At 43.4% G+C, this 22,302-nt stretch overlaps 2 protein-coding genes and 1 long non-coding RNA gene across 5 annotated transcripts in view; 1 reads left to right on the top strand and 2 right to left on the bottom strand.

The window, feature by feature from the left end:
- The window catches only part of LOC114014101 (uncharacterized), a 37,480-nt gene extending 31,816 nt beyond the window's left edge, over window positions 1-5,664 (bottom strand). The window contains exon 1 of one of the 2 annotated variants that reach the window (XR_008747935.1): window positions 5,587-5,652. This is a non-coding gene — a long non-coding RNA (uncharacterized LOC114014101). Of the gene's footprint in view, window positions 1-5,586 lie in introns of both variants that reach the window. The other variant, XR_003557480.1, reaches the window with a different exon arrangement.
- Window positions 1-22,302, top strand: part of SYN3 (synapsin III) — a 201,142-nt gene that overhangs the window by 52,772 nt on the left and 126,068 nt on the right. For both annotated transcript variants that reach the window (XM_055809185.1, XM_027796796.2), the window contains exons 6-7: window positions 6,325-6,481; window positions 14,254-14,343. In XM_055809185.1, coding sequence (XP_055665160.1) covers window positions 6,325-6,481; window positions 14,254-14,343 — 247 coding nt within the window. The remainder of the gene's footprint in view (window positions 1-6,324; window positions 6,482-14,253; window positions 14,344-22,302) is intronic.
- TIMP3 (TIMP metallopeptidase inhibitor 3) overlaps window positions 17,311-22,302 on the bottom strand; it is a 39,858-nt gene continuing 34,866 nt past the window's right edge. The window contains exon 5 of the mRNA XM_005244460.4: window positions 17,311-21,841. Coding sequence (XP_005244517.1) covers window positions 21,644-21,841 — 198 coding nt within the window. The 3' untranslated portion in view covers window positions 17,311-21,643. The remainder of the gene's footprint in view (window positions 21,842-22,302) is intronic.

Consider the following 22,302-nt stretch of genomic DNA (forward strand, 5'->3'; position numbering starts at 1 on the left):
GTGAAGGGCCAAGCCCTACTGCACATGCAGTATGCTGGTCAAGGTGGACATGGGGGACAGCATGGAGCCTCAAGTTCATGGGTGACAAGTTGGAGGCTGGGGAGTGATAGATGTTCCAAAGGGCAGTGCTGCCATTCAGAGTGACCTCAGCAGTTGGGGAAATGGGCCAACAGGAACCTCATGGAGTTCGATAAGGACAATCACAAAGTCTTGCAGTGAGGGAGGAACAAACCCAGTACTGCTGGGGGGCCAGCTGGAGCGAAAACAGCTCTGCACAAAAAGACCTGGAGGTCCTGTGTACCTTCACAGGGAAGAAGCCCTATGGCTGACTGGGTGGTGTTAGCAAGCATGTAGCTAATGAGACACTATTCACATCTGGAGTACTGTGTCCAGCTGTGAGCTCCCCAGTACAAAAAAGGCATTGATAAAGTGGAATGAGTTTAGTGAAAGGCCACCAAGCTCATTGAACTGGACTAAAGATGTCCAAGAAGAGACTGAGAAATGCCTTTGTTCAGTCTGTAAGAAGAAGCAGAGTGGGATCCACTACAGCCATCCGGCATCTGAGGACAGTGTAGAGAAAATGATGCCAGGCTCTTTTTGAAGGTGTGCAGTGAATGGAAAAGAAAAAAACAGATACAAGTTGCAGCAGGTGAAATTCTAATTAGACACAAATCTTTTAAAAATAAAAAATTTCCACAGTGAGGGTGGTCAAATACTGGGAAAAGTGCCCAGAGAGACTAGGGGATCTTCATCCTTGGGAATATTCAGACTTTGGCTGGAAAAGACCCTGACCGACCTAACGTCGCCTTAAAGTTAGCCCTGCAATAATCAGGGCTCATATATATGGCAGACTTAGGAGACCACCATAGTACAGTTTGGAGAGTGTGTGGCATGATTTTATGGCTCGTTGACCATTGGTCTGTGGCTGAGAAGCAAATCAGAGCATCTCCCAGGGTGTTCTCACCTGCGTACAGTGGTAGCGGTTCTAATGCAACCACAATTCCTGCTTCCTGCTGCTTTTGCCACACTGATCTCCCCCACACCCCATGGTTTTTCCCCAGCCATTCTCTGTCCCCAAAGACCCCCTGCTCCTCTCCTCCAGCCTGGTAAAGAGAAGTCATTCTTTATTCTGTGTTACTTCCTTGTTTCTCTAAACCCAACTCTGCGTTACTTTATTCATATAAGTAATCACATTCATTCTTGCTTTAAATAACTTCAGCCAGGTTTAGCTCTTTCTGTGGAAAATATGACATGAGGTTTTGACTGAAATGAGATCTTCTTCTTAGCAAATTTCACACTTTAGTATGGCATCCAACATAAAATTAAATCTAACATCATAATAGGTGAATATGTCATAGATCTCATATTACTTTTCAGTAATGTAATAACAATACTATTAACACCCAAGTAAAGCACAAAAAGAACTTATTCCTATTTGTAAATGCCATTTTCTGTCAGCTCTCAGACACCTGAGGCTCTCAGAGAGATTATTGCACTTCTCAGGCAGTTGTAGCCACTTACATCTTGGGCTTCTGCTTCAGAAGCTTGCCTGAAGGCTCCATTAATTGTCAATAATTCAAAGCTTTTTGTATCATATAGCTTAATTACATGTTTTTTTTCTCTCCATGTTGTGCCACACAGATAATAGGAAAGGCTTTGGTAGAGAACTTAGTCGAAATGCGTTGATCACTGGGAAGTGTCAGAAAACTGAATAAAGCCTCCTCAAATAATGGAGGGTAGACATAACCTGAAATGAGGATGTGCATCTTCGCTGTCCAGGGAAGATCTTTTTCCATTGACACGAAGGATGAAGTGTCTTGTAAGGCTGTCACTCTTTAAGAAAGAGAGCAGGAGAGGCCATTCTCCCACAGCATGGGCAAAAACCTGTCCAAACCCACCATGGTGCTAAAGTATAAAGCAGGTCTACCATTTGGCTTCAGGTGCTTATTCACAGTGTAAGGGATCATTAAAAGGTATTTTGACAACATAATATATTCTTGTGTCTATTCTTGTGTATTCTCTTTTCATGCCTGTGAAGCTTGTTGCGATTCAGTGAGAAAACCTGAAGGACCATGTAGCAAGCCAGAGTTATAGCTATACACAGAATGAAGAAGTAGAAAATCTCTTCAAGGCATGAAACTTCCAAGCAGGATTTGCTGTCATCATCTCTAGCCTAAAGCAGGCTGGGGACCTGCTTTCTGCAGAGGAGTGTTATTGAGATCCCTTCAGAGCTGATCCTCTTCTCATAATTAGAGAAGTTAGACACATGGTCACCAGAATAGCTACCACTGCTCCTGAGATGTTTAACTTCCATATTTAACATCAGGAATCTCTTAAATTGTTTTACATTCTCTCATTCCTAAGACTATTTCCAAGACAGCTAATGCTGTCACAGATTTAAGGGTAGATGGGTCCAACCTAAGAAATTATACTCTGCAATCAGATCTCTTCCGATTAAGTATTTTGGATCCAGGCTTTATACTTAGGTTTGTCTCTAAAGTGTAGTTTTACCACTAAGAAAGAAAAAGACTGCTGAAATGCATTGGAACGAGTTGAAAAAGAGTTAGTTAAATGCAAACAAGCATCTTGCACCGCAGTATCAGAGCCCAGGCTCCGGACTGACAGCATTAGTAGCTTCCTAGCCAGGCAGTCGTCATCACCCGGGGGTGATTGACTCTGGTAATTGCTGGCTGATCTCAATTTTCAGGAGGAGAGGTGAGCTGAGCAGCTGCCATGTGCCTTGGCTAGCATCTGGGACAAGGAGGCAACTACTGCAAAGGCAGAAAAGCCACAGGAACCTGTGTGGGGCTGCTTCGTTCTGGAGGTAGCCAGCTCAGTCATGCAGCACTCGGGGCACTGAAAGGCTCGTGATGTGTGTGGCAGAGGTCATTGTCTGCGGTGACACGAGCTGAAAGGAAAGCATCTTTCCATTCCAGAGGAAAATGAAATCTCACCAACTGTTTCAATCTGAAAATGAATTTTTTCCAGCCTTCTGGATTTTTTAAAACAAAACAAAACAAAGGATTCTTGTATCTCTACACCACTCTAGGAACACATTACGTGCATTTTAGTGGCCTTTATTTTGCCAGGCAGTGCTAGGAGCCAAACTCTAAATAAGAACTGAGCTCTTGGGCTCTGAGAAAGGGCTTCTGTGAAAGGATTATGGCCAAAGATGGGCTCCAGCTTTCCTCTGGAAGTTTCATCCATCTGGCTATCATGCTAAGGAAGATCCACGACTTCAGGTAGGCATCTGCCACACAGCCCAGGAAGGGCACCACACCAACATGCAGAGCACAGCTTATTAGCAACACGTTTTAAATCTGTGGTTTACTTTTAGCTCCATTTACCTATCCCATCTCACTTTCAATTAGATATTTGAATGGGCTCACCTGTGTTCTGTCTGTGGCCAAACCATTCTCATGACCTGTCTTCAGCAGGGTTCTAGGTACAGTTTTATTCAAGAACGCTCATGGTCATCTAAACACTGGCTGGACAGATCTAGTGGAGAGGGAAGGTATGTGCTCCTGCCATAGGTCTCCTATCCTGTCAGACTCAGGTGCTTAGGACCTCAGCACAGTAGGTGCTACTGAGTTTGGCTCACCCAAAAGTTTTGGCAATGGTGTTTGAAGTGTGGGACTTCTGCCTAACCTGTCTATCTGCCAAGGATTTCAACTTTCCAGCATGGGAGATATTATTAGATTGAGCTGAACTAGCATAGAAAATTGTTATGCTACTAGCTATTCCAAATCCAAGGCTCGCTCTGTTAACTTAAGCTTTACACTCTGAGAATGAGCGGTAGCTTGTAAAAGTAATCTACCAAAAAAGCAAGAATCCTCACATGAAGCAATTAAGCTCTTTTCTCCCCGGATCACTGGTACCTCCAGTTACTCAGTTTTCATGTCACCACTCCTACCATGACTATTCATTTCCCTTTTATTGCCTGCTATCCTTCCTAGCCCCTTGCCTTGCATTTTGCCACTGGTGTCTGTTTCTCCGTTACAGACGTCTCACAGACTCCAGGGCTCTCCAGCTGATGTTTATTCGCAGTTAGTCCCAGGCCCTGCACTCCTCTGCCTTGTTCTCAGTATCCATGGGAACATCCTCATTGTTCCGTGGCTCAAAACAGGGATTCAGTGTCCACCTTAGCTTTAGAGATGCATGCAGCATCTGCTGCATGAGAAAGTGCCCTGCCTTCCTACACGATGCAGTTTTGAGAATAGGCTTTTCTACATTAATTCTGTATTCTCGTGTCCATCTTCGGAGTTGAGAAACTCTTCCTTTGCCAGGATCTGAAAAGACAAGAGCTTTCTTCCTAAACTTTTGGCTGGCAAAAGTAAAGCCACTGAAGGCAGTTTTCCAGCCACTGTGTGTCCTCCCACTTGACCTGGCCATGCTTATTTGCGTGCATCGTCCCCACCACAGCATCACATCCCCACCTCAGGTGTTGGGGGAGATGTTCAAGGGCAAATACTGCTGCTTCCTCCAGGGAAACCAAGGAAAGGGTCTGAACAACTACCCTGCAGCCCCAGTCAGTGCTGTTCCCTAAGCCAAGTGTGAGGAAAGTCTTGTGCCATAACAGGGACCGTTTTCTTCATACGCTCAGAAAGCTGAATGAAGGAGGGATGTGCCTGAAGGTCCCAGCCCTCCAGGCACCACAACTGTTTAGTAACTCAGCAAGTTACTCACAAGCCCAGGTCCTAGGAAGCTGATTAATCCTTCCTGAGGACCTGTGCCTTCCTCTGGGGTACTTTCTGTGTGGCAAGTCCAGCAGAATGGGGCAGCTCAAGCTTTCCAAGGTTTGTATTTACTTGCTGTTTCTCAGCAGGGAGTCACCGCTTGCCTCACCCCCATTGACACCAGGGAGGTCCATAAATCAGCTGTAAGTGATAGCGCAGCCCTCCTGATGCTCATTATGCATCTCGCTGCTGGAGGAAAGCACCACCTTTGGTGCCAAGTACATTAGGGAACATGCCTGGGTTTAAAAATACTCCATGGGAGGGAATTACAACATTTCCAAAGCTTGGCCTCTTGCATCACAAAAGCAGAGCATGCTCCTCACCATGTCTCAGGTGATAACAAAACCCTAAGGCCAACAAATAAAATGAACAGCTTTAAAACAACAAGGCGGCTCTGGGTTTTGTATACAGTGTTTGTTGCCACAATCTGGCCTAGAGTCACCATCTCGGGTTTCCCTGACAGAATGATGGAAAAATAAATAGGGGCTATAAACCCGAAATATTTCCAGCTCATACATCCAAAGGATAGAAATTATGGTCTCCTAGCAAGGGAAAATGTTCGAGGGTAGTGAAGTAATGGGACCTGGTTACAGAGCTCATTTCTCTGAAAAACTTCAATACAGCATGGAAATATTTCCAATGTCCTTGATGCAACCTCTGTTAAAGTATAAAATACTCCCCTGAGTCAGTAGAAAAGCCCCTTCCATGCTTTCAAGAATGAACTGCTGAGCTCCAGTTTGGGAAACGTTTTTTTCCATCTGCTCTTTCTAGAGATCCCCATGTGTCTCCAAAGACACTGCATCTTTGAAATCTGGTTGTTTGAAAGATAATCCGTTGCTTGTTGGCTTACCTAGAAAGGGCCTCACTTTTCTGCGTGTTTGCTGAGAGCTGCTGCTGTTGAACCATAGGAGTCCCGGCTGTAGTCTTGCTAAATAATATTCTGAAAGTCCACACTGTGAGTCACATCACTGGATGAGGGGCTCTGCTCATCTGATCAATTGATTAATCATTACCATGCCTGCCCTTTACTTGTTGACTCATAGCCATAAGAGCCTCGGATGTGCTGCGTATGTAGTAAACTGATTAAAGGGGGAATGTATGTCAATGTATGGATGTGTACAATAGCTTTTTGAAATCCCTTATGATCTTCCCACCCACTGGGCATTGCTTCAATATCGAGTTCAATCATCAGGAAACAAACTTGCTCCCTCATCTGCGTCGCACATTGCAACGGTTGCCAAATATGGCCAAGCTTTTAGAGAGAAAAGAGAATCCCCCACCAGTGAATTTATGACCCTTGGCTCTGTTTGTGGCTTGTTCCTGTGCATGCCTGAGTGACATGGAAACTGCAGGAAATGTTTGGCCTGTTTCTATGCTCTCACACTTGCAGCTTTGTTGGATTTTTCCTTTTTTTAATGACTAGGGTGGGTTTTCTTTGGTTTGTTACCTTCTAATGCAAGCAACCCGTGACGAGAGGCCCAACGAAGAGCAACATGTATTGATGAAAAGAAAAGGGAAGAATGGAAAAGGAGCAAGAAGCGTTGCTGAACATTTGAAAACAACCAGTCACTCCCTTCATCTCTTTCAGGTCCTTCAAGCCAGACTTTGTCCTGATTCGGCAGCACGCCTACAGCATGGCACTGGGAGAGGACTTCCGTGGGCTCATCATCGGCCTCCAGTATGGTGGCATCCACTCAGTCAACTCCCTCTACTCCATCTACAACTTCTGCAGCAAGCCCTGGGTGGTAAGTGACAATCCAGCTCTACTGCATGCCAACACTGTGAAGCAGATAATCTGGTACCAATAAAGCACCAAACTCAGCTCCCAGTCTGTTTCATAGGAATTCATCTCTTTAAGTTAAAGCCACCATCTAAACAACTCTCAGAATCCAGCTGGGAGTTCTCAGGGGGAAAAAAAAACAAAACTACTAGCATTGCTCCTTTATCAGCCTCTAGTAACGTCAAGGTGTTATTTTGCTCACCCTGAGTAGGATGTTTCTCCTATCCCAGACTCTAATGTGTCACAAACAGCTAACAGTACAGCAACACCTAGATTTCTTACAAGGCAGAGTAGATGAACAGTAATAGATTAATAATATCAGATCAATAGTAGTACGTCTCTGTCCTGACCAAAACACAGTAAAGCTACCTTAAAAGAAACATTAATATTCACTGTTTTAGAAGGTATCTGAACTAGGCTGTTTCTAACATCTTTTACTGGATGCACACTTGTGGTATCCAGGTGCCTCAGCCTAACACTAAGATTATCCATTCCTTGCAGAAGTGCCAACTGCACTTGTCTTCTCTTGTGTTCTTTTCCTACTTTTTCTGGGTGGTGCTTTGCTGTGATGAAATTAGCTGAAAAGGAAGGCAAGAAAGGTCGAGAGATTATTTCTTCAGCACCTAGGTCTAGGAAAAAAAAGAACACAGAATGAAAAAGACCTTGGAAAGAGGCAGAAGGAAAGAGGAAAGCATCTTGTATTGGACTTGCATAGCAAGATTTTGATAGAGGGGACTATGGAGGTGGCTTCTGTGAGAAGCTGCTAGAAGCTTCCCCAACGTCCAATAGAGCCAATGCCAGCCGGCTCGAAGACAGACCTGCCACTGGCCAAGGCCAAGCCCATCAGTGATGGTGGTAGCACCTCTGGGATAACATATTGTAAGAACAGGGGAAAAACCCTACAGCACCACAACAGCTGAAGAGAGGAGCGAGAATGTGAGAGCAACAACTCTGCAGACACCAGGGTCAGTGAAGGAGGAGGGCAGGAGGCGCTCCAGGTGCTGGAGAAGAGATTTCCCTGCAGCCTGTGGTGAAGACCATGGTGAGGCTGTGCCCTGCAGTCCATGGAGGTCCATGGTGGAGCAGACACCCATTTGCAGCCCACAGAGAATCCCACACTGGAGCAGGTGGATGCCCAAAGGAGGCTGTGACCCTGTGGGAAGCCCATGCTGGCACTGGCTCCTGGCAGGACCTGTGGCCCCGTGGAGAGAGGAGCCCAGGCTGGAGCAGGTTTGCCAGCAGGACTTGTGACTCTGCAGGGGACCATGCTGAAGCAGCCTGTTGCTGAAGGGCTGCACCCCGTGGAAGGCACCCATGCTGGAGCAGTTCATGAACTGCAGCCTGTGGGAAGGACTCATGTTGGAGAATTTTGTGGAGGACTGTCTCCTGTGGGAGGGACCTAAGGCTGGAGCAGGGTCAGAGTGTGGGGAGTCCTCCCCCTGAGGGGAAAGGAGCAGCAGGAACGTGTGAACTGACTGCAACCCCCATTCCCCGTCCCTTTGTGCCATTGTAGGGAAGGAGGTAGAGAAAATCAGGAGTGAAGTTAAACCTGGGAAGAACAGAGGGGTGGGGGAAAGGTGTTTTTAAGATTTGGTTTTATTTCTCATTATCCTACTCTGATTTGATTGGTAATAAAAGAGAAACCATTTTTTCCCCAAGTCAAGTCTGTTTTGCCCATGACAGTAACTGCTGAGTGATCTCCTTGTCCTTACCTCTACCCATGAGCCTTTCCCTCCCCTGCCCAGCTGAGCAGGGGAGTGATAGAGCAGCTTTGGTGGGCACCTGGCATCTACTCAGGGTCAACCCACCACACTAGAGTTTTTCAGCAGTTGCAGAAGGAAACACAAGATTATCATAAAGTTGGTTCATTGAACCTGAAAGACTGCACCTCGGAAACACCTTGGGCTCAGTCAGCTCCTGGGGAGAATTTTGGTATTTTGCACTGGGACCACCCTTCATCTGTTCTTTAAATTTTAGCAGGGTCACCTACAAATCTCAGAAAACCTTAAAAAATATTATCACCGGCTTTTCTCAGCCCCAAATCAAAGTTTGTAAACATTCCCCAGAACTGTTTTATGACCAGCTCTAATTCAGCAGGAACTGCAGGAGCAGGAGAGCCAAAGGAGTGGAACTGGGGCCACCATGAGCCACAGGAGCAAGGCTGGCCATAATAGCACCTGCAGGAAGAAGTCAGATGCTGATACCATTTTGAAGGCTATATCTGGATCTTCCAAGCAGTTTCATCCCAAAGTGCCCTCTCTGTTCACCAATGCTCCCAGAACGTAGGGGAATGAAGGCCATAGGTTGATTAACATTGATACTATGCAGCTGTGCCCTTGCTACGAAGGCAGTGGGTTGGTTGACATGGGTGATGTGCAGCTGTATCTCATTCCAGCAAAGTGGTTAAATAGCCCTGAGGAGGATAGGAGAAGGGATTGGATGGAGGAGGAGCCTGAATCTGGATTTAGGTGTGACAAGGACCAGTGTGGTCTGGTCTGCTCTGCTCTCTGGAGGATGGAAAAACAGCATGGCCAGTAGAATCTGACCCATGGTAAAGCTTTGTTGTAGGCTTGCTGATTTGCTTGATGCTGCGACACCAGGATAAATAATTCCCTGTATGGTTTTAGGTCCGAAGCAGGGAACTTTCCAATATGCCTCCATGGAAAACTTTTAGATATGTTTTTAGGAATTCTCTTTATTCATTGTACATATTTAACTTGGGGTGAGACAGAATGTTTATAGCAAGTGGTAACTGTCCTATTCCTTATTACCTAATTAAGTCTTTTGTTGCTGTTGTCTTTTCCTTGGAATAACTATCCTGTGAGTCTTCAGTGTGTTGACTGGTAGTTCAAATCTAGCTCCGCTCTGTAATGACTCTGGCTTTAATTTCCATGACTGTGCAGTGTTGGCTTTAACTCATTTCTTATAAAAAGGTACCAGTATAATAGCCTCGGTTCTCACCCCTTTTATAATATTTGGGATGTTTGTTGAGACCAAAAGCAAGATCCTGTTTTTTTCCAAAAATGCTGCAGTGCAGTAGTGAGGGTAGTGAGAAAAGTCTCACTTTTCCATCACTGTATAGGTGGGGTTGATGTGTGTTTGACCTCAGTTAACATTTGGATGACAAGGATTGCTGGGAACAGAAAGGGGGGGGGAAGAAAGGGATTGATAACAGGTTCACTACAACACCTTTGCGTTGCTCCTGACAGTTGGTCCTACACACACAAGTGTGTTGAGCAGACAAAAAGCTTCTGCATTTACACTGGCTTTTGATGAGGACAACAGTCGTGTAGTCTATTCCATCTGATTTTGGGGTTGAGTCAGTCAGTGTTTAGTCAGCGTTTTCCCACTCATGCCTTGTAATTACTTTTCTGATGGTGTGCTGGGGCCTCAAGATGTAACAGGCTTATTTTTAGGAATCTAAGATAAAAGAAGAGAAATGAACTCAGAACAGTGAGGGGGAAAAAAAAAAGGAAAAAGCAGTGCTGGCAAGGCAGTGTGGGAGAAATTGGCTCTGCCAGTAACTTGGCTTTAGCTATTTTGGGGCTGGTTGTGCCATGCTTTCCTCAAGGGGAATACAGCTGGCTCAGACATCCTTCCCAGAGGAGTCAAGGAAACCACTTGTAAACACTTAAAACAGGTTTGCACAATGCCTCCTTTACCTACTGCCTCCCCACGCCAATGACAGTAATGCATTAAGTAATCTAAGAGCTCAGATGGGATCTGGGATGGTATTTGGCACCACTGAAATTTTATCAGGTTGAAGCTCAGGTAGATAGTGGGTCATCTGAGTGCAGAAAGCTTCACTGGCAGCAGAATCAGAAAATTTTGGTTTTGTGATAGCTAGGAAATGAGAGATGGGGATGGACTGTTTCAGTGCGTGTTCCACTCTGATTGCAAAACAGGCATCTTGAAATAAGGGATCTGCTTAACAAGAGTACTGGAAACTTCTTGGACCTAGAAAAGAGTTGATACACATAAAGAAATGAAATTCAATACGCCTGGGAGATGTGCTTTTCACTCTCCCTTTTTTATTTTTTTCCAAAAATGGTTCCATTTCATAGAAATGTTTATGATTTTGTGGAGGGGGATGGAATTGAGACTGTTTTTCCTTGGCAATTTGCGACAATGTTTTTCCTCGGCAACTCTAATTACAATCAGCTGAGTCTGGGTTTGAGTTTACTCAGATGTGCAGCCCCATTTTTTTAATGACATCCACCAGATTTCCAATACTGCAGTACGCAAATTTCTTTGAAGGTTAAAATTTGCATTAAACACAGGCATAGTTTGAAATAGGCGTTTCTGAAAGAAAAACAGAGTATTCAGGGGGTCCTACACACAGAAACATTAATAACTCAAAATATTAAATATTACATTAATATTTTTTAAAATATTTAATAAATCTAAGTTTTAAGGTGATCCCAGAATTATTGAGAAATAACACCACAAGCACACTAAACACAACACTTCAACCACTAATAATAATTTGTGTTAGAAATGTTGCCGTACAAAATACAGTGGGATCAACGCTCAGAGCAGTAGTCATAGTCCATACAGTCAATGTCCACAATTGCAAGACAACTTTCGCATCTGTAAGCCTGCAGGAAACATGAAATCTTGAAGACATTCACCTACAGAGTCCAAGAGACTCCCAGCCAAATTATTATTCACTGTCAAGGGATATAGGTTCCCTGATGATGTAGGCACTTTCAAAATGTGCGAAAGGCCTTGAGATCCTCTGAATGGCTCTTTTTATTTCTCTGTAAAGACTCCCTGCAAGTTAACTCTGACGTCCAACCAGCTAGGCAAGGCATTTCGCTTGTGTACCTGTTTCAGGTACTTAAAACCAGGCCATGCCACATTGCCTTGCCCCATTTCTTGCTCTGGGGTCTGGATGCAACCTCACTAAAACCAGTGGAACCACAGAATGTAAGAACTGATACCAAAATGTGAAAGGGGCAATTATATCTAGCTAAGCTGCTCACATTAACATTCCTACCCACCTAAAATGCACTGGGAGGTGCTACTTGAGCCCTGCTATCAGGTATCTACAAGGCTGCTGAACCATCTAACATGGGTGTCTCTATGCCAATATCCTGTCCCTAACAACTGGAGAAAAAAAAAGAGGGAATTCTCCCATGAGGGTCAATACTGAAGTCGGACCTTTTTGCAAGCCCATTGAGGCTCCCAGATGGCTGAGTCTCTCACCTGTCCATCTGAAACACTTGCTATTTCAGCAACCGCCAAGAGCTATATGCTTCAAAAGGAAGCCCAAGGAACAAGTCAGGATGCTGTCTGTCAGCTGCACAGTTGTTCCAGTTATTTTAAGCTGTTTACCTAGGATAAACATATGTCGCCCCAACATCACAGCATCCATGGTCCACCAGAGCTGTATGCACGCACAGCAAGGGACATGTGCTGCTCTCAGCCAGGGTGTTTTTCCTCAGCTTGTTTCTGTCTCACTCTGACTTGTAAGTCCTGTTTGCTCACTTTGCTACTCAAAACAGGGCTTTATTTTTCTTCTCTAGGATGTGCAGGGCTAGTGCAAGTAGTTAAGAGAAGCAAGCTGTCCTCCTTCCCCAACATCAATACCCTTCTTGCCAACAACAATTATTCTACATGGGGAGTTTTTCCTCTTATCTGCTGATGCATGTGAGGGGGAGGTGGTGTTAGTGATGAGATATGCCGCCTCTTGATGTTTTCTGGGTTTTCTTAAATTTAAATTTAGGTCACATTTTGACCTATGAGATTAGGAAGAGGATTCTTTGCATTTGTCTGCAAATCTGCTGGCAGCTGACCTTTCAGCTTGTGGCCTGGCTCTGGCACACTCCTTGCAGCCTAATTTTTTTGCACACTGGCTGCTTTTTTTTTTATCCCTGTACCACCCTTTAATTCCCAAAGGGGTATTTCTTCTCTACCACTAATTTATACAGAAATGCTTTTGCTTAGACTAGCCCAGTAACCAGGACAGGAGCCCTAACAGCTACTCAGCAGAAAACATTCTCAGTAGCTCCGTCTTTATCTGCAGTGTAACCTTGGGGTTGTGATTTGGTACACTTACTGGCTTCAGCCATTGCTCAGTAGCACTTAGAACATGTAGGATTAGGCAGCTGATGCTGCTGGGAAGAAAGAGGGCTTGCTTTCCCTTCCCTTGTTCCCTAGATGTCTCTCTCCTTCCCTTAATCTGTGTGTTAACCTCCCTCAGGTGACACAAAGATCTCCTTCAAGATGAATGCAGGCCTAGCTTTGATGGGGAACCTGAAGGAACTGGTGTAAAAGACTTACAGTAAAAGTTGGTCCACACAGAAGGACTTTCTTAACTTGATTTTACCAAATTCTGGGGGGGGGGGGGGGGGGGGGTAGAAACTAAATTCATTCTCTAAATCACTTTACAAATAGGGGAACTCATTTACACCTACCAGGTCAGCATGAACCAAAATTCTTACCTGTGGAGCAATCCCCAATCATTCTATTCTCTTAACATTCATGAAAAGCCTGTGGTAATGGGGCTGTACCTCTTCAGAGAAAAAGCAGGATGGATGGATGTGTGACCGTACAGAATCTAAGTTGCTCCTGAGATCGTGAAGGTTTCTGGAATATGTATCACCTCTTATTCTCTTTGGTATATCCTGTTTCCTCAGCATTTTCTGTCATGGTTATTAAGTTTCTTTCATAGTTTGGGGTTGTTTCTCCAGCTAATCGATGATAAACTGAACAGGGAGGCTGCAGACAAGGTGCAGAATAGTCTGGTCCCTTCACAGATGGCTGAAGCAGAGCAGGAATTTGCTGTGCTATGCTTCTGTTGGGGTTTTGGTACCTGAACTGAAATCAAAACTCAGTCCTAGTACGGGGAGCTTTGTGTCTGGCTGGGCACAACCCTGAATGATAAGCAGTTTATAGTAGCGATGATAGTGGTGACAATGGTGAAGCTCATGTGACAAGTGGGAACAATTGCAAATGTTGGCCCTTGTATGTGAAATACCAGCACTGCTGCTTTCTCCATTGATGTTACATACTGCTCTCTCTAGATACCATCCTCACCAGCTGGTGCCTCCCCCAGACCTCACTGGTAGCTGGCACAGGGATAGTAGGTGATCTCCCCGTTCGCCTGTCATGCATGGTGGGGCTGTTGGGAAACCCTTGGTTCATAATAAATGTCAGTTATGATTGATGGTGGGTTCAGGCTTTCTTGGTCTAACACTCAGACCAGGTAGCACTGGCAACTCCTGTCATCTCTGTCCCTTAGCAATTCTCCTTCCCTTCAGCACAATAGGTAAACGTGACTTGCTTTGCTTTGGCTGTGGGGCAGAGGTCCAGGGGACAGTTTTGATTTATTTTGTCTCTGCTCAGGAGTGATGGCACTGATTTCCTGCCTGGTCACTCCACTGAGCCCTTTCCTCTACCAAGAAGACCCCCCAACCCTCTCCCCAGCCACATTGCGAAAGCAAAGCTTGTTCATAGCAGATCTGTAACCACCAAACCGATCCCCTCCTGGCTCTTGAACTCCTTCTGTGCTCTTAGTCCAAGGTTTATGTACACAGGCTGGCTTGGCCCTGGGTAAATACAGCAATTTCCTATTTTCTTGCCACTCTCAGGTCAAGAAAGCAAGATGTGAAAGACCTAATAACCTATTTTTCTCACCTTCTTCACCAGTATCAGAAAGCACTTACCTGTTACACAATAAGCCACTGACACCCACTGTGTGTCTGTTTTTTGTTCCCCCTCCCTCACCCCAAGTTCTCTCAGCTCATTAAGATCTTCAGCTCGCTGGGTCCTGAGAAGTTCCCACTCGTGGAGCAAACATTCTTCCCAAGCCATAAGCAGATGGTGAGTACTTTTGCTTTCTTCTGATGCCAGCATGGATGGAGGAGAAGCCATGAATGTGAGTTGGGCACAAGAGATGGCAGTGGGAATGCTGGGAAGAGTCTCAATTTTATTTAAGGATAATTACTAGCTAAAAAGCAAAATGCAAATAGCATTGTTTGGGAACCTCTTTCCTTTCTTGCACAGCTCTCCCCCAGGTCACATATGGACCCTGAAAAAGTGAACAATGAGAACAGGCTCAAAATCAAAGCAAAAATCCATTGTAAAATCTAGTCAACAAAAACTCATCCCTTAGAGCAAGAAATCACTTTATTCACATAAAGTGGATTTTTTCTCCTCCTGCAATTCTTTAAAATACATTGATGATTTGGGATGTGGGCCGTAAGAGATGTTTGTTTCACAACATCATTTAGCGTGATCTGTCATATGGTTGCCATCCATGAAACATTTATCAGCCTGACTAGGTACTCAAAGTAAACTGGAGTTCTTGTAAAAGAGTTTGTTTCAGCTTGTAAAGTTTCCTTTGCGCAGTGGCTCTGGGGTCTAGTCTTCCTGTCAACAACTAAACGCTCAGTGCCCTGTGTGGCTGCTGGGCACTTACCAAAGGCTTAGGGCACCTTTCAAAGAAATCTGCATAGGTGCCTTTAGTCCTGGAGAACATGGCAAAGTGAGCGGCTTTGTTTGAAACTGTTCACGTCTCTTGTTTTCCCTGGGTTAAAAGGATGAGTAGTCCTTCCTGAATTTTTGCTCCCAACTTATATCCATGAATCAGTGGCTTTTCTTACCTGGCTGAGGCTTTGATGAGACCCTGTGTGAACCATGACCTCCCCGTGTGATCCGCTGGCTGGCTGAGCTTATTTCCCACACTTCATTGTGAGCTCGAGCAGCATTGGTAGCCTGAAGGTTAAGGTTGTTGAGATGTCAAACTAGGGCTCAAAAACATTCAAACCCCTCTTTTCTCACACGCCTGTTGCAACACTGGGCCACAATGCATACATAATAGGGTGTAGGTACCTGATGGTGGATATAGGCACCTAGTGGGAGCTTCAGAATTCAAAAGAAAGTCTCATTTAGATCCTTGTGAAAAGATCCATGGGTGCTCACTAGATACTGAATACCTTGAAATGCCAGTCCTTCATTCTACCTATGCTGTGTGGACAACACCACTTCAATACTTCACAGGCACATCATGAAGGTACGTACAGTCATGAATGCTATGAGGCACCCAAGTAATGCAGTGGTATGAGTTGTATTATTACTTAAGACATAAAGAAATAGATGGTCCTTAAACACTATGTGACAGTTTGTTGCAGACTTTTAAGACAAATTAGTTGATAAATCCTGTTGCATTTAATTCCTGCTAATTTATAGACAGTTTTGTAACATATGTAATGCTTCAGGACAGTTGTGACTTTGTCTCATCCTCACTTCAGGAATGATATCTTTGGAAGATTTGATTAAATTTTTCATTGCAGATATGTTAGCTAAATCTTTTAGCATTATTTTCTTGTCTGGAAATCTGGTTCTTGATTCCTCCGTATGCAAATGCATATTACCAGCATAGTAGCTTGTTTTAGCAGAGCACTGATCTTAATTTCACATATATGTCGTCCTTATAAATGAGCACCTACTTGGAGATGCTGTTGCTCACTTCCAAAATAATACAGGAAAGTTTTTAAACCATAGGGCATCTCATCTGAACTCAAACACTATCGTTGACATGCAAGCTTGAGTAATCTCATTTAAATCAGACACTTTCCAAACATTTATACAAGCAACAATCTGCTTCATCAAATTCAGGCCAGCTGTTTCCAGGTGGGGGGGTCTGCCTCACAGAATGACTTTTTGAGATCTTTGCTGGGTGCACCTTCACAGTTCCCTGGGCTGTGAGAGGCTGAGAGGGCAAGTGCTTACACCAAGCAAGCTCCGTTGCAGTCATCACTCCACCAAGTACATATGAAAGCTGCTTGCCTGCTGTGCATCAGCTTCTCCATGTGTCAAATAGCAATATAATGATCCCCCTTTCCCACTCTTTTTCTTCCCTTTCCTGGAGGCATTTTCAAGCTGTACTGGTTAGCACTCATAAACTATGTGGTGGTCCTTTGATGGCTGACCCCTTGGAAGTGTTTATAAGTCGTGTTACAGTTTTACCTTTTTGCAATGTGATATAATTTAAGCAATGAAGTTCTCACATAAGAGATCCTCATCATTCTATGTCCAAAACTCTCCAAAGCTTACTTCGTAAACCTTTGGATTAAAACATAGAACAGATTCAAAAATGCATTTAATTCTTTCATCCGTGTAGAGAATAGAGATTTTCCTAAGGTAAAAGTGAGATAAAGGGAATTTCTAATAGGAGGCCCATTTTTGTGAACATTTTAATGTAGCTGAAAACGCTTTTTCTGAAGCGTCCTTCTTAGGACAACAGGGCACTTTAAACCAGCCCTAAAGAGAGGACACAAGGCTCTGACATTTCACGGCAGAAAAGATCCAAAAGATTAATCTCTCTTCCCTTTGCCATGGTCATGTACCTTTCAACCCTCCCTCCAGTGAACAGTTTACTGGAAATAAGAGCAATCTGGCAACTGTTCTTCTAAGGCCCTACTGGTGCGACATGACAGCCATAATGACTGCCTTGCTCTGCAGTGACCCCCTATGGCCAATTAACAAGTGGGACACATTAACTTCAAAAGAGACCTTCGGCCTCTCCTGGGCTTACGACCCCAGCAATAGTTCTTAGAGACATCAACCTCTTAAAAACTTAAAAAAGAAAAAAAAAAAAAAAAAGGGACTGCTGGAGGGATCTTTGCCAAAGCACATGAATTGCCAGAGGTGGAATATCTGCTTTGGGCCCAATAAAACGGTATCAAGAAAGGGAAGGAAATGAATAAATCCACTTGCAAATCCATTTGTGTATATTTGAAGTGGACAGAAACTAATGTAAGTGAAGCAGAGACAGAATGTCTGTGATAGAAATAAAACCACTTTACTGTTTAGAATAAAAGGACACTATAAAAAGTGAACATTATGCAACATTACCTTAAAAGACAATATACATTCACTGAATATAAAATTTATAAATAACATGGAGGAAAACTGTAAACAGTGCTAGAAAATTTAGCAACAAATACATTCCTTCTGGATAAGATTTTTCACACGGGTCTGGTTCCCTCCCCAGGTTTCCATGACTATCAGGAACAGCAGAGTGGGTCTACAAAGGAAGGACAGTGTCAGAAAAGGAGAAGCCAGTACAGGCAAAGCAGCAGCAAATGTTTAGTGGATTTTTCTCAAGACTGGTAGCCCCAAAAGCCACTTATTCTAAAAAAGACAAAAAATTTTTGCAGTGCCCCAATTTTGTTCTGCCCTTCTAAGCTATAAAATACATTGTGAGATAAATTTTCAGATCCATCTGAAAGAATGAAAACTTCTTCCCACGGAGGACTTCACTTCAAACAGTCTTTACTGTAAAAAACACAACAGTGTGTTTTTCATCACTGTGAAGTACCATTTCACTCTGACTAAATATGAATGGGATACAGTAATGTATTTAGGTTTTAGAATGGCCCTACCTAAAAGGCCATGTAACATTTTTGAAAAGGAAAATCAAATCCAATCTTTCCTAAACCTTCAATATATTTTTCGTATTTTTTGTAATTTCACAGGGAAAAATGCTCTCAAGCAAATAAGGAAGAACATCTATAAATAAGAAAGTGAACAGCAACAGTTTAGAAATGAGCTGTGCACTTTTTAAAAGTACTTTTAATAACGTTGGTATACCTAAAGCATAGGGGAGGTGAGGGGAAGTCTCATCTTGTACATGTCCAAAGGTCATGCTCACATCAGCTGTGCCATTGACAGTTCCTCTGGTCTTAGATTGTGGGGTGAAGTGAGGAGCATGTCAGAGGTGGTAGGAAGATTTATGTGCTGCTGCAAGGCACTGTATGCTCCACAGCCTAAGATTCTGGGAAGAACTTCACACCTGCCTCCTCACATCGCCATGCCTGGCATTCCCACACGTTGAACAGCCTGCGGTAATGAGGGACGGAGTTTTGTCCATAGGCACGCAGAAGCGGTTTAGCAAGACAGAATAAAAGGGAGCAGACAGAAAATAAGAAGTCTTTGAGTCTGATTTAGAGCCTGTTCAATATATTTGACGGCTCCTTCCCACTTCAAGGGAGTCTTCAGTCAGGTTCTTTATGCAAGCACAAGCTGAAGCTTAGCCCAAGAAATACATGTCCCTGATAGCATACACAGAAACACAATTAAGAAGCCTCCCAAAAGAAATGTATTTTTACTGGATTCTTCCCCCTCCTTTTGGCTCCACATCTTTAAAAGCCTTAGTAAGTGTTTCTTTACACAGCAAGGGGAAAAGATTTGCTATCAAAACCCTACCCCTGCCAGTCTGTCTGTCTGCATCTCAGAAATATTTTACCATCTGCAATATAGAAAGGGAATACACTTAATTTTCTGGTAATGCATCTGCTGTTTTGTTGTTTACAAAGCACATAGCTACATTATATCCTACTTAGGGACGTAAGTCCTCAAGAGTATTAGAATGCAAATATTTTCACAATAATTTGAGTGCAATACTGTGATGTCTCAGCTAGCTAATGAATCAGTGACAGGTAAAATATGCAGAGCTGCAATTTAATGGAAATTCAAATCAACAGTTCACTGTACTGAGGGGCATTTTCATTTAGCCTTCCAAAGCCGTGAAAAGTGGCTGCAGCTCAAAGACGTATCAGCTTTGCAAATTTGCCTTGAGCTTGAGAAGGGCCATCTCCAGCAGTGCCGACTTCACACGATGCAAACAGTGAGGGTGGTGAGGCCGGCTCCGCTCCGCCCTCAGTGACCCTCAGAGAGTTTGTCAGCTGTGTACAGCTAGAACAGAGATTGCTCCACTGCGCCCAAAGCCCAACCCTGTACTCTGCCAAAAGGGGCAATATCTTGACCCTCCACCTGATCCTATGATGGGTGCTGTGAAGCACCCTACTCTCCCTCTCATCTCCGACCCATAATTTAGGAGTAGTCACAGGGAAGAGAACTTCTGAGAAGTGTTCCAAGCCTGAACCACAGGAAAATCCAACAGGCTTTCAATGTGTTTTGTGCTGCGTTGCCACTCAGAGCAGCTGAAAAAAAAAAAAAAAAACAAAAAACAAACCACCAAACCAAAAAACACACAGCAGACCAAGGCACCTCTTACATCAACTCTTTAAAATGCCCTTTAAAGATCATGTTAAAAATTAATCTACATGATTTTTGCTCCAACAATTCATCTAGTAAATGGGGCATTTCAGGGGATGTATGTCTGGCAGAGCTCTGGTCACACACAAGGAACATGAAGTATCAGGGCCCATCTCAGACACCCTTTCCTTTCCATTTAGCAAAGAGGTCCCAAACAACTCTTTAGTAATTGAGGTCACTGACTATAAAATGCTGTTATCGCCCCTAGCTGGAATCACTGCAATACTTTTTCCTGCTGATGGCAGCTCTGCTTTCTAAGTGGAATGAACTGAAGATACATGGAAACTTAAGATAAATAATCATAATAATACAAAAATGAAGTTAAGCATAATCTTCTCCCTGCCCAAGCCCTCCCCATCCACAACTCAGTCACCCATTTTGTCAGCACCCCTTCTTCACCATCATTAAAACTTAAAATACTTTTATTTGATAAGAAAAAATTATATTATAGTTTTCTTAATAAAAAACAAAATAGAACGAAAAAAACTTCTCCAGTCAACAGCAAAGCACAAGACAGTAAGGCTCCTCCTCCCACATCACTGCAGGACATGGTATGAGCATGTGCACAGAGCTACATTTAACAGTGCCTAGAAAGAAACACAGCACTTGACACAGAAGGAAACCTCTGGACAGCTGAAACTTTATGATTCCAGCCAGCACTTATTAGGAGACCACTTTTCCTTGCCTAGCCCCCACACACACTTCCTTTCACTATATAAACAAATGCAGCTAGTGTAGCTGCAGGGGAGGAACCGTGTTGCAAGGAGATACAGAGGAAACAATGACTGTAGCCACTACTGCAGATACACTGGAGCTTCAATATCTTAAAAAACACCTCACTGACTTGGAATGTCAATATTTCTGTCTTTAAAATGCAATCAAACCATTCTTTCGTTTATAACACCAAAAAATTCCACATCCTGTCAAAAATAGCTTATGTCATTATGTGTATATACATCTTAGTTCAGCAAAACACTATTTTGGCAATAGATTTTTTTTTTAATATATACTAAGAGCTCTAGCAAGTCTCCCCTTTCCCTCTTCCATGTGATTGATATAGTCAGGTCTTTGATTATAGTTGGTATTTTTCTATCTGTTTGGTTTAAGGTGTTCACAAGCTGCTTTTGCTGTTGAAGCTAAGCTGCAAAAATTTCAGGGGCCCATGCTGCTCAAAACAGGATGGCACAGCACTTCATCTGCTCTGCTGTAGGTGGATTTACCTCCTTAAAACATAGGAGATGGGGCTTTTGTTTTTTAACCAACAACAAAAATACAAAATACTCTCTCTTGCTCTGGGGAAAGCCAGAACTTCAAATGTGCTGTTGCATTCACGCTGACTGAATTAGCTAGGACAATCAGTCAACAATGCTTTTACCAGATGATGTGGTCAGACACACCAGGTGGATTCTCCCACTGCTGGAGTCAATCACATTGCCAATCTCTCCCATGAGGAGGATTTCTTTTGGATGTCATTTTTTCCAGAGTTTAGGCTGGGTTTCTTTTCAGTTTGTTTCATTTGCCAATCTGATTAATAAAACCTGTTTTCCTTCAAATAGATTTGTCTACATATTTTCAGCACATAGTGCATGAGGAGGGGTGATGGGAAGCCAGCATGTAAGAAGAATACAGTGCCTAATTGGCATAGTTTTTAGATTTTTGTTTTCCTAAAAAAATAGAGATTATATTGCTACAGCTAATGATACATGTAAGAGAGCAAGAGCTCCATCTTTTTTCTTTTTTTCCCCCCCCCTCCCATTTTTCCCTCTGGTGTGCAAAAGTAAGCTCCCAAATGTCATCTGATCAAAATGAGTGGTATCAAAAAATGGAAAAGGTGATTACAAATTCAGTAAGGTAGCACAGACTTTTTTTCTTTTCTTTCCTTTTTTCCTTTTTTTTTTGTTTGGTTTTTTTTTTTTTTTTTTAAGTGTTCGAAGTGCTAACATTTGCATGAAAACAGGCACTAATTTCATTGTCATCATCATGATCTGGTAAGAGTTAGTGTCCAAAGGAAGATCAGCCACAAGTAAGGGAGAGGGGAGATAAGGAAGGGATAGCGTGCTCAGGGATCTGTGGCATTGATTATCGTTTTATCTGGAGGCGCCCATCCTCTATACCAGCTGCAGTAACCTTCCACCCTCTGGATGCAGGCATAGTGCTTTGCTTGGTATCCTGAGTGGCCGAAGTTGGAGAGCATGTCTGTCCAAATACACTCATTCTTGGAGGTGGCAAAGCAGGGCAAATAGTAGCAGGGCCTAATCTGCAATTGTAAAGAGCAATCAGGTGAGGCTTCTTGGAAAGACAACATCATACAAAATGTCTTTTTACCAGAGACAAGGGATTCAAAATTCCACTCCCTCAAACATTGCTTACTAACCCAAAATTCAGCCTCAGTTCATTAAGCATGTGCTTCACATACATAGGTAATTCCAGAGTCAAAAAGGCTTTTCAGGTGCAGAAGAGTTGAGCTTATGTCTATGTTTTTGCAGGCCTGGGGCCATGTGCAAAAATCTTAGTGCCATTGCCAGCCTGTGAGCTTTTAGGCACTCAAAATGTTTACACAGGAACACAGCTGGACATATCTTGCCAAGCCTCTGGTACCTGATTTCATTCACCTGCAAATGATTCTGCATGGATTCTGAAAGCCTTCCCCAACAGCAATTAGTTCCAACAGGTCATTAAAAAGGCAGAGGCTCTGCATTTTTGTTTGATTATCTCTTC

Source organism: Falco peregrinus, chromosome 6 (genome assembly GCF_023634155.1).
Source record: "Falco peregrinus isolate bFalPer1 chromosome 6, bFalPer1.pri, whole genome shotgun sequence".
NCBI lineage: Eukaryota > Metazoa > Chordata > Aves > Falconiformes > Falconidae > Falco > Falco peregrinus.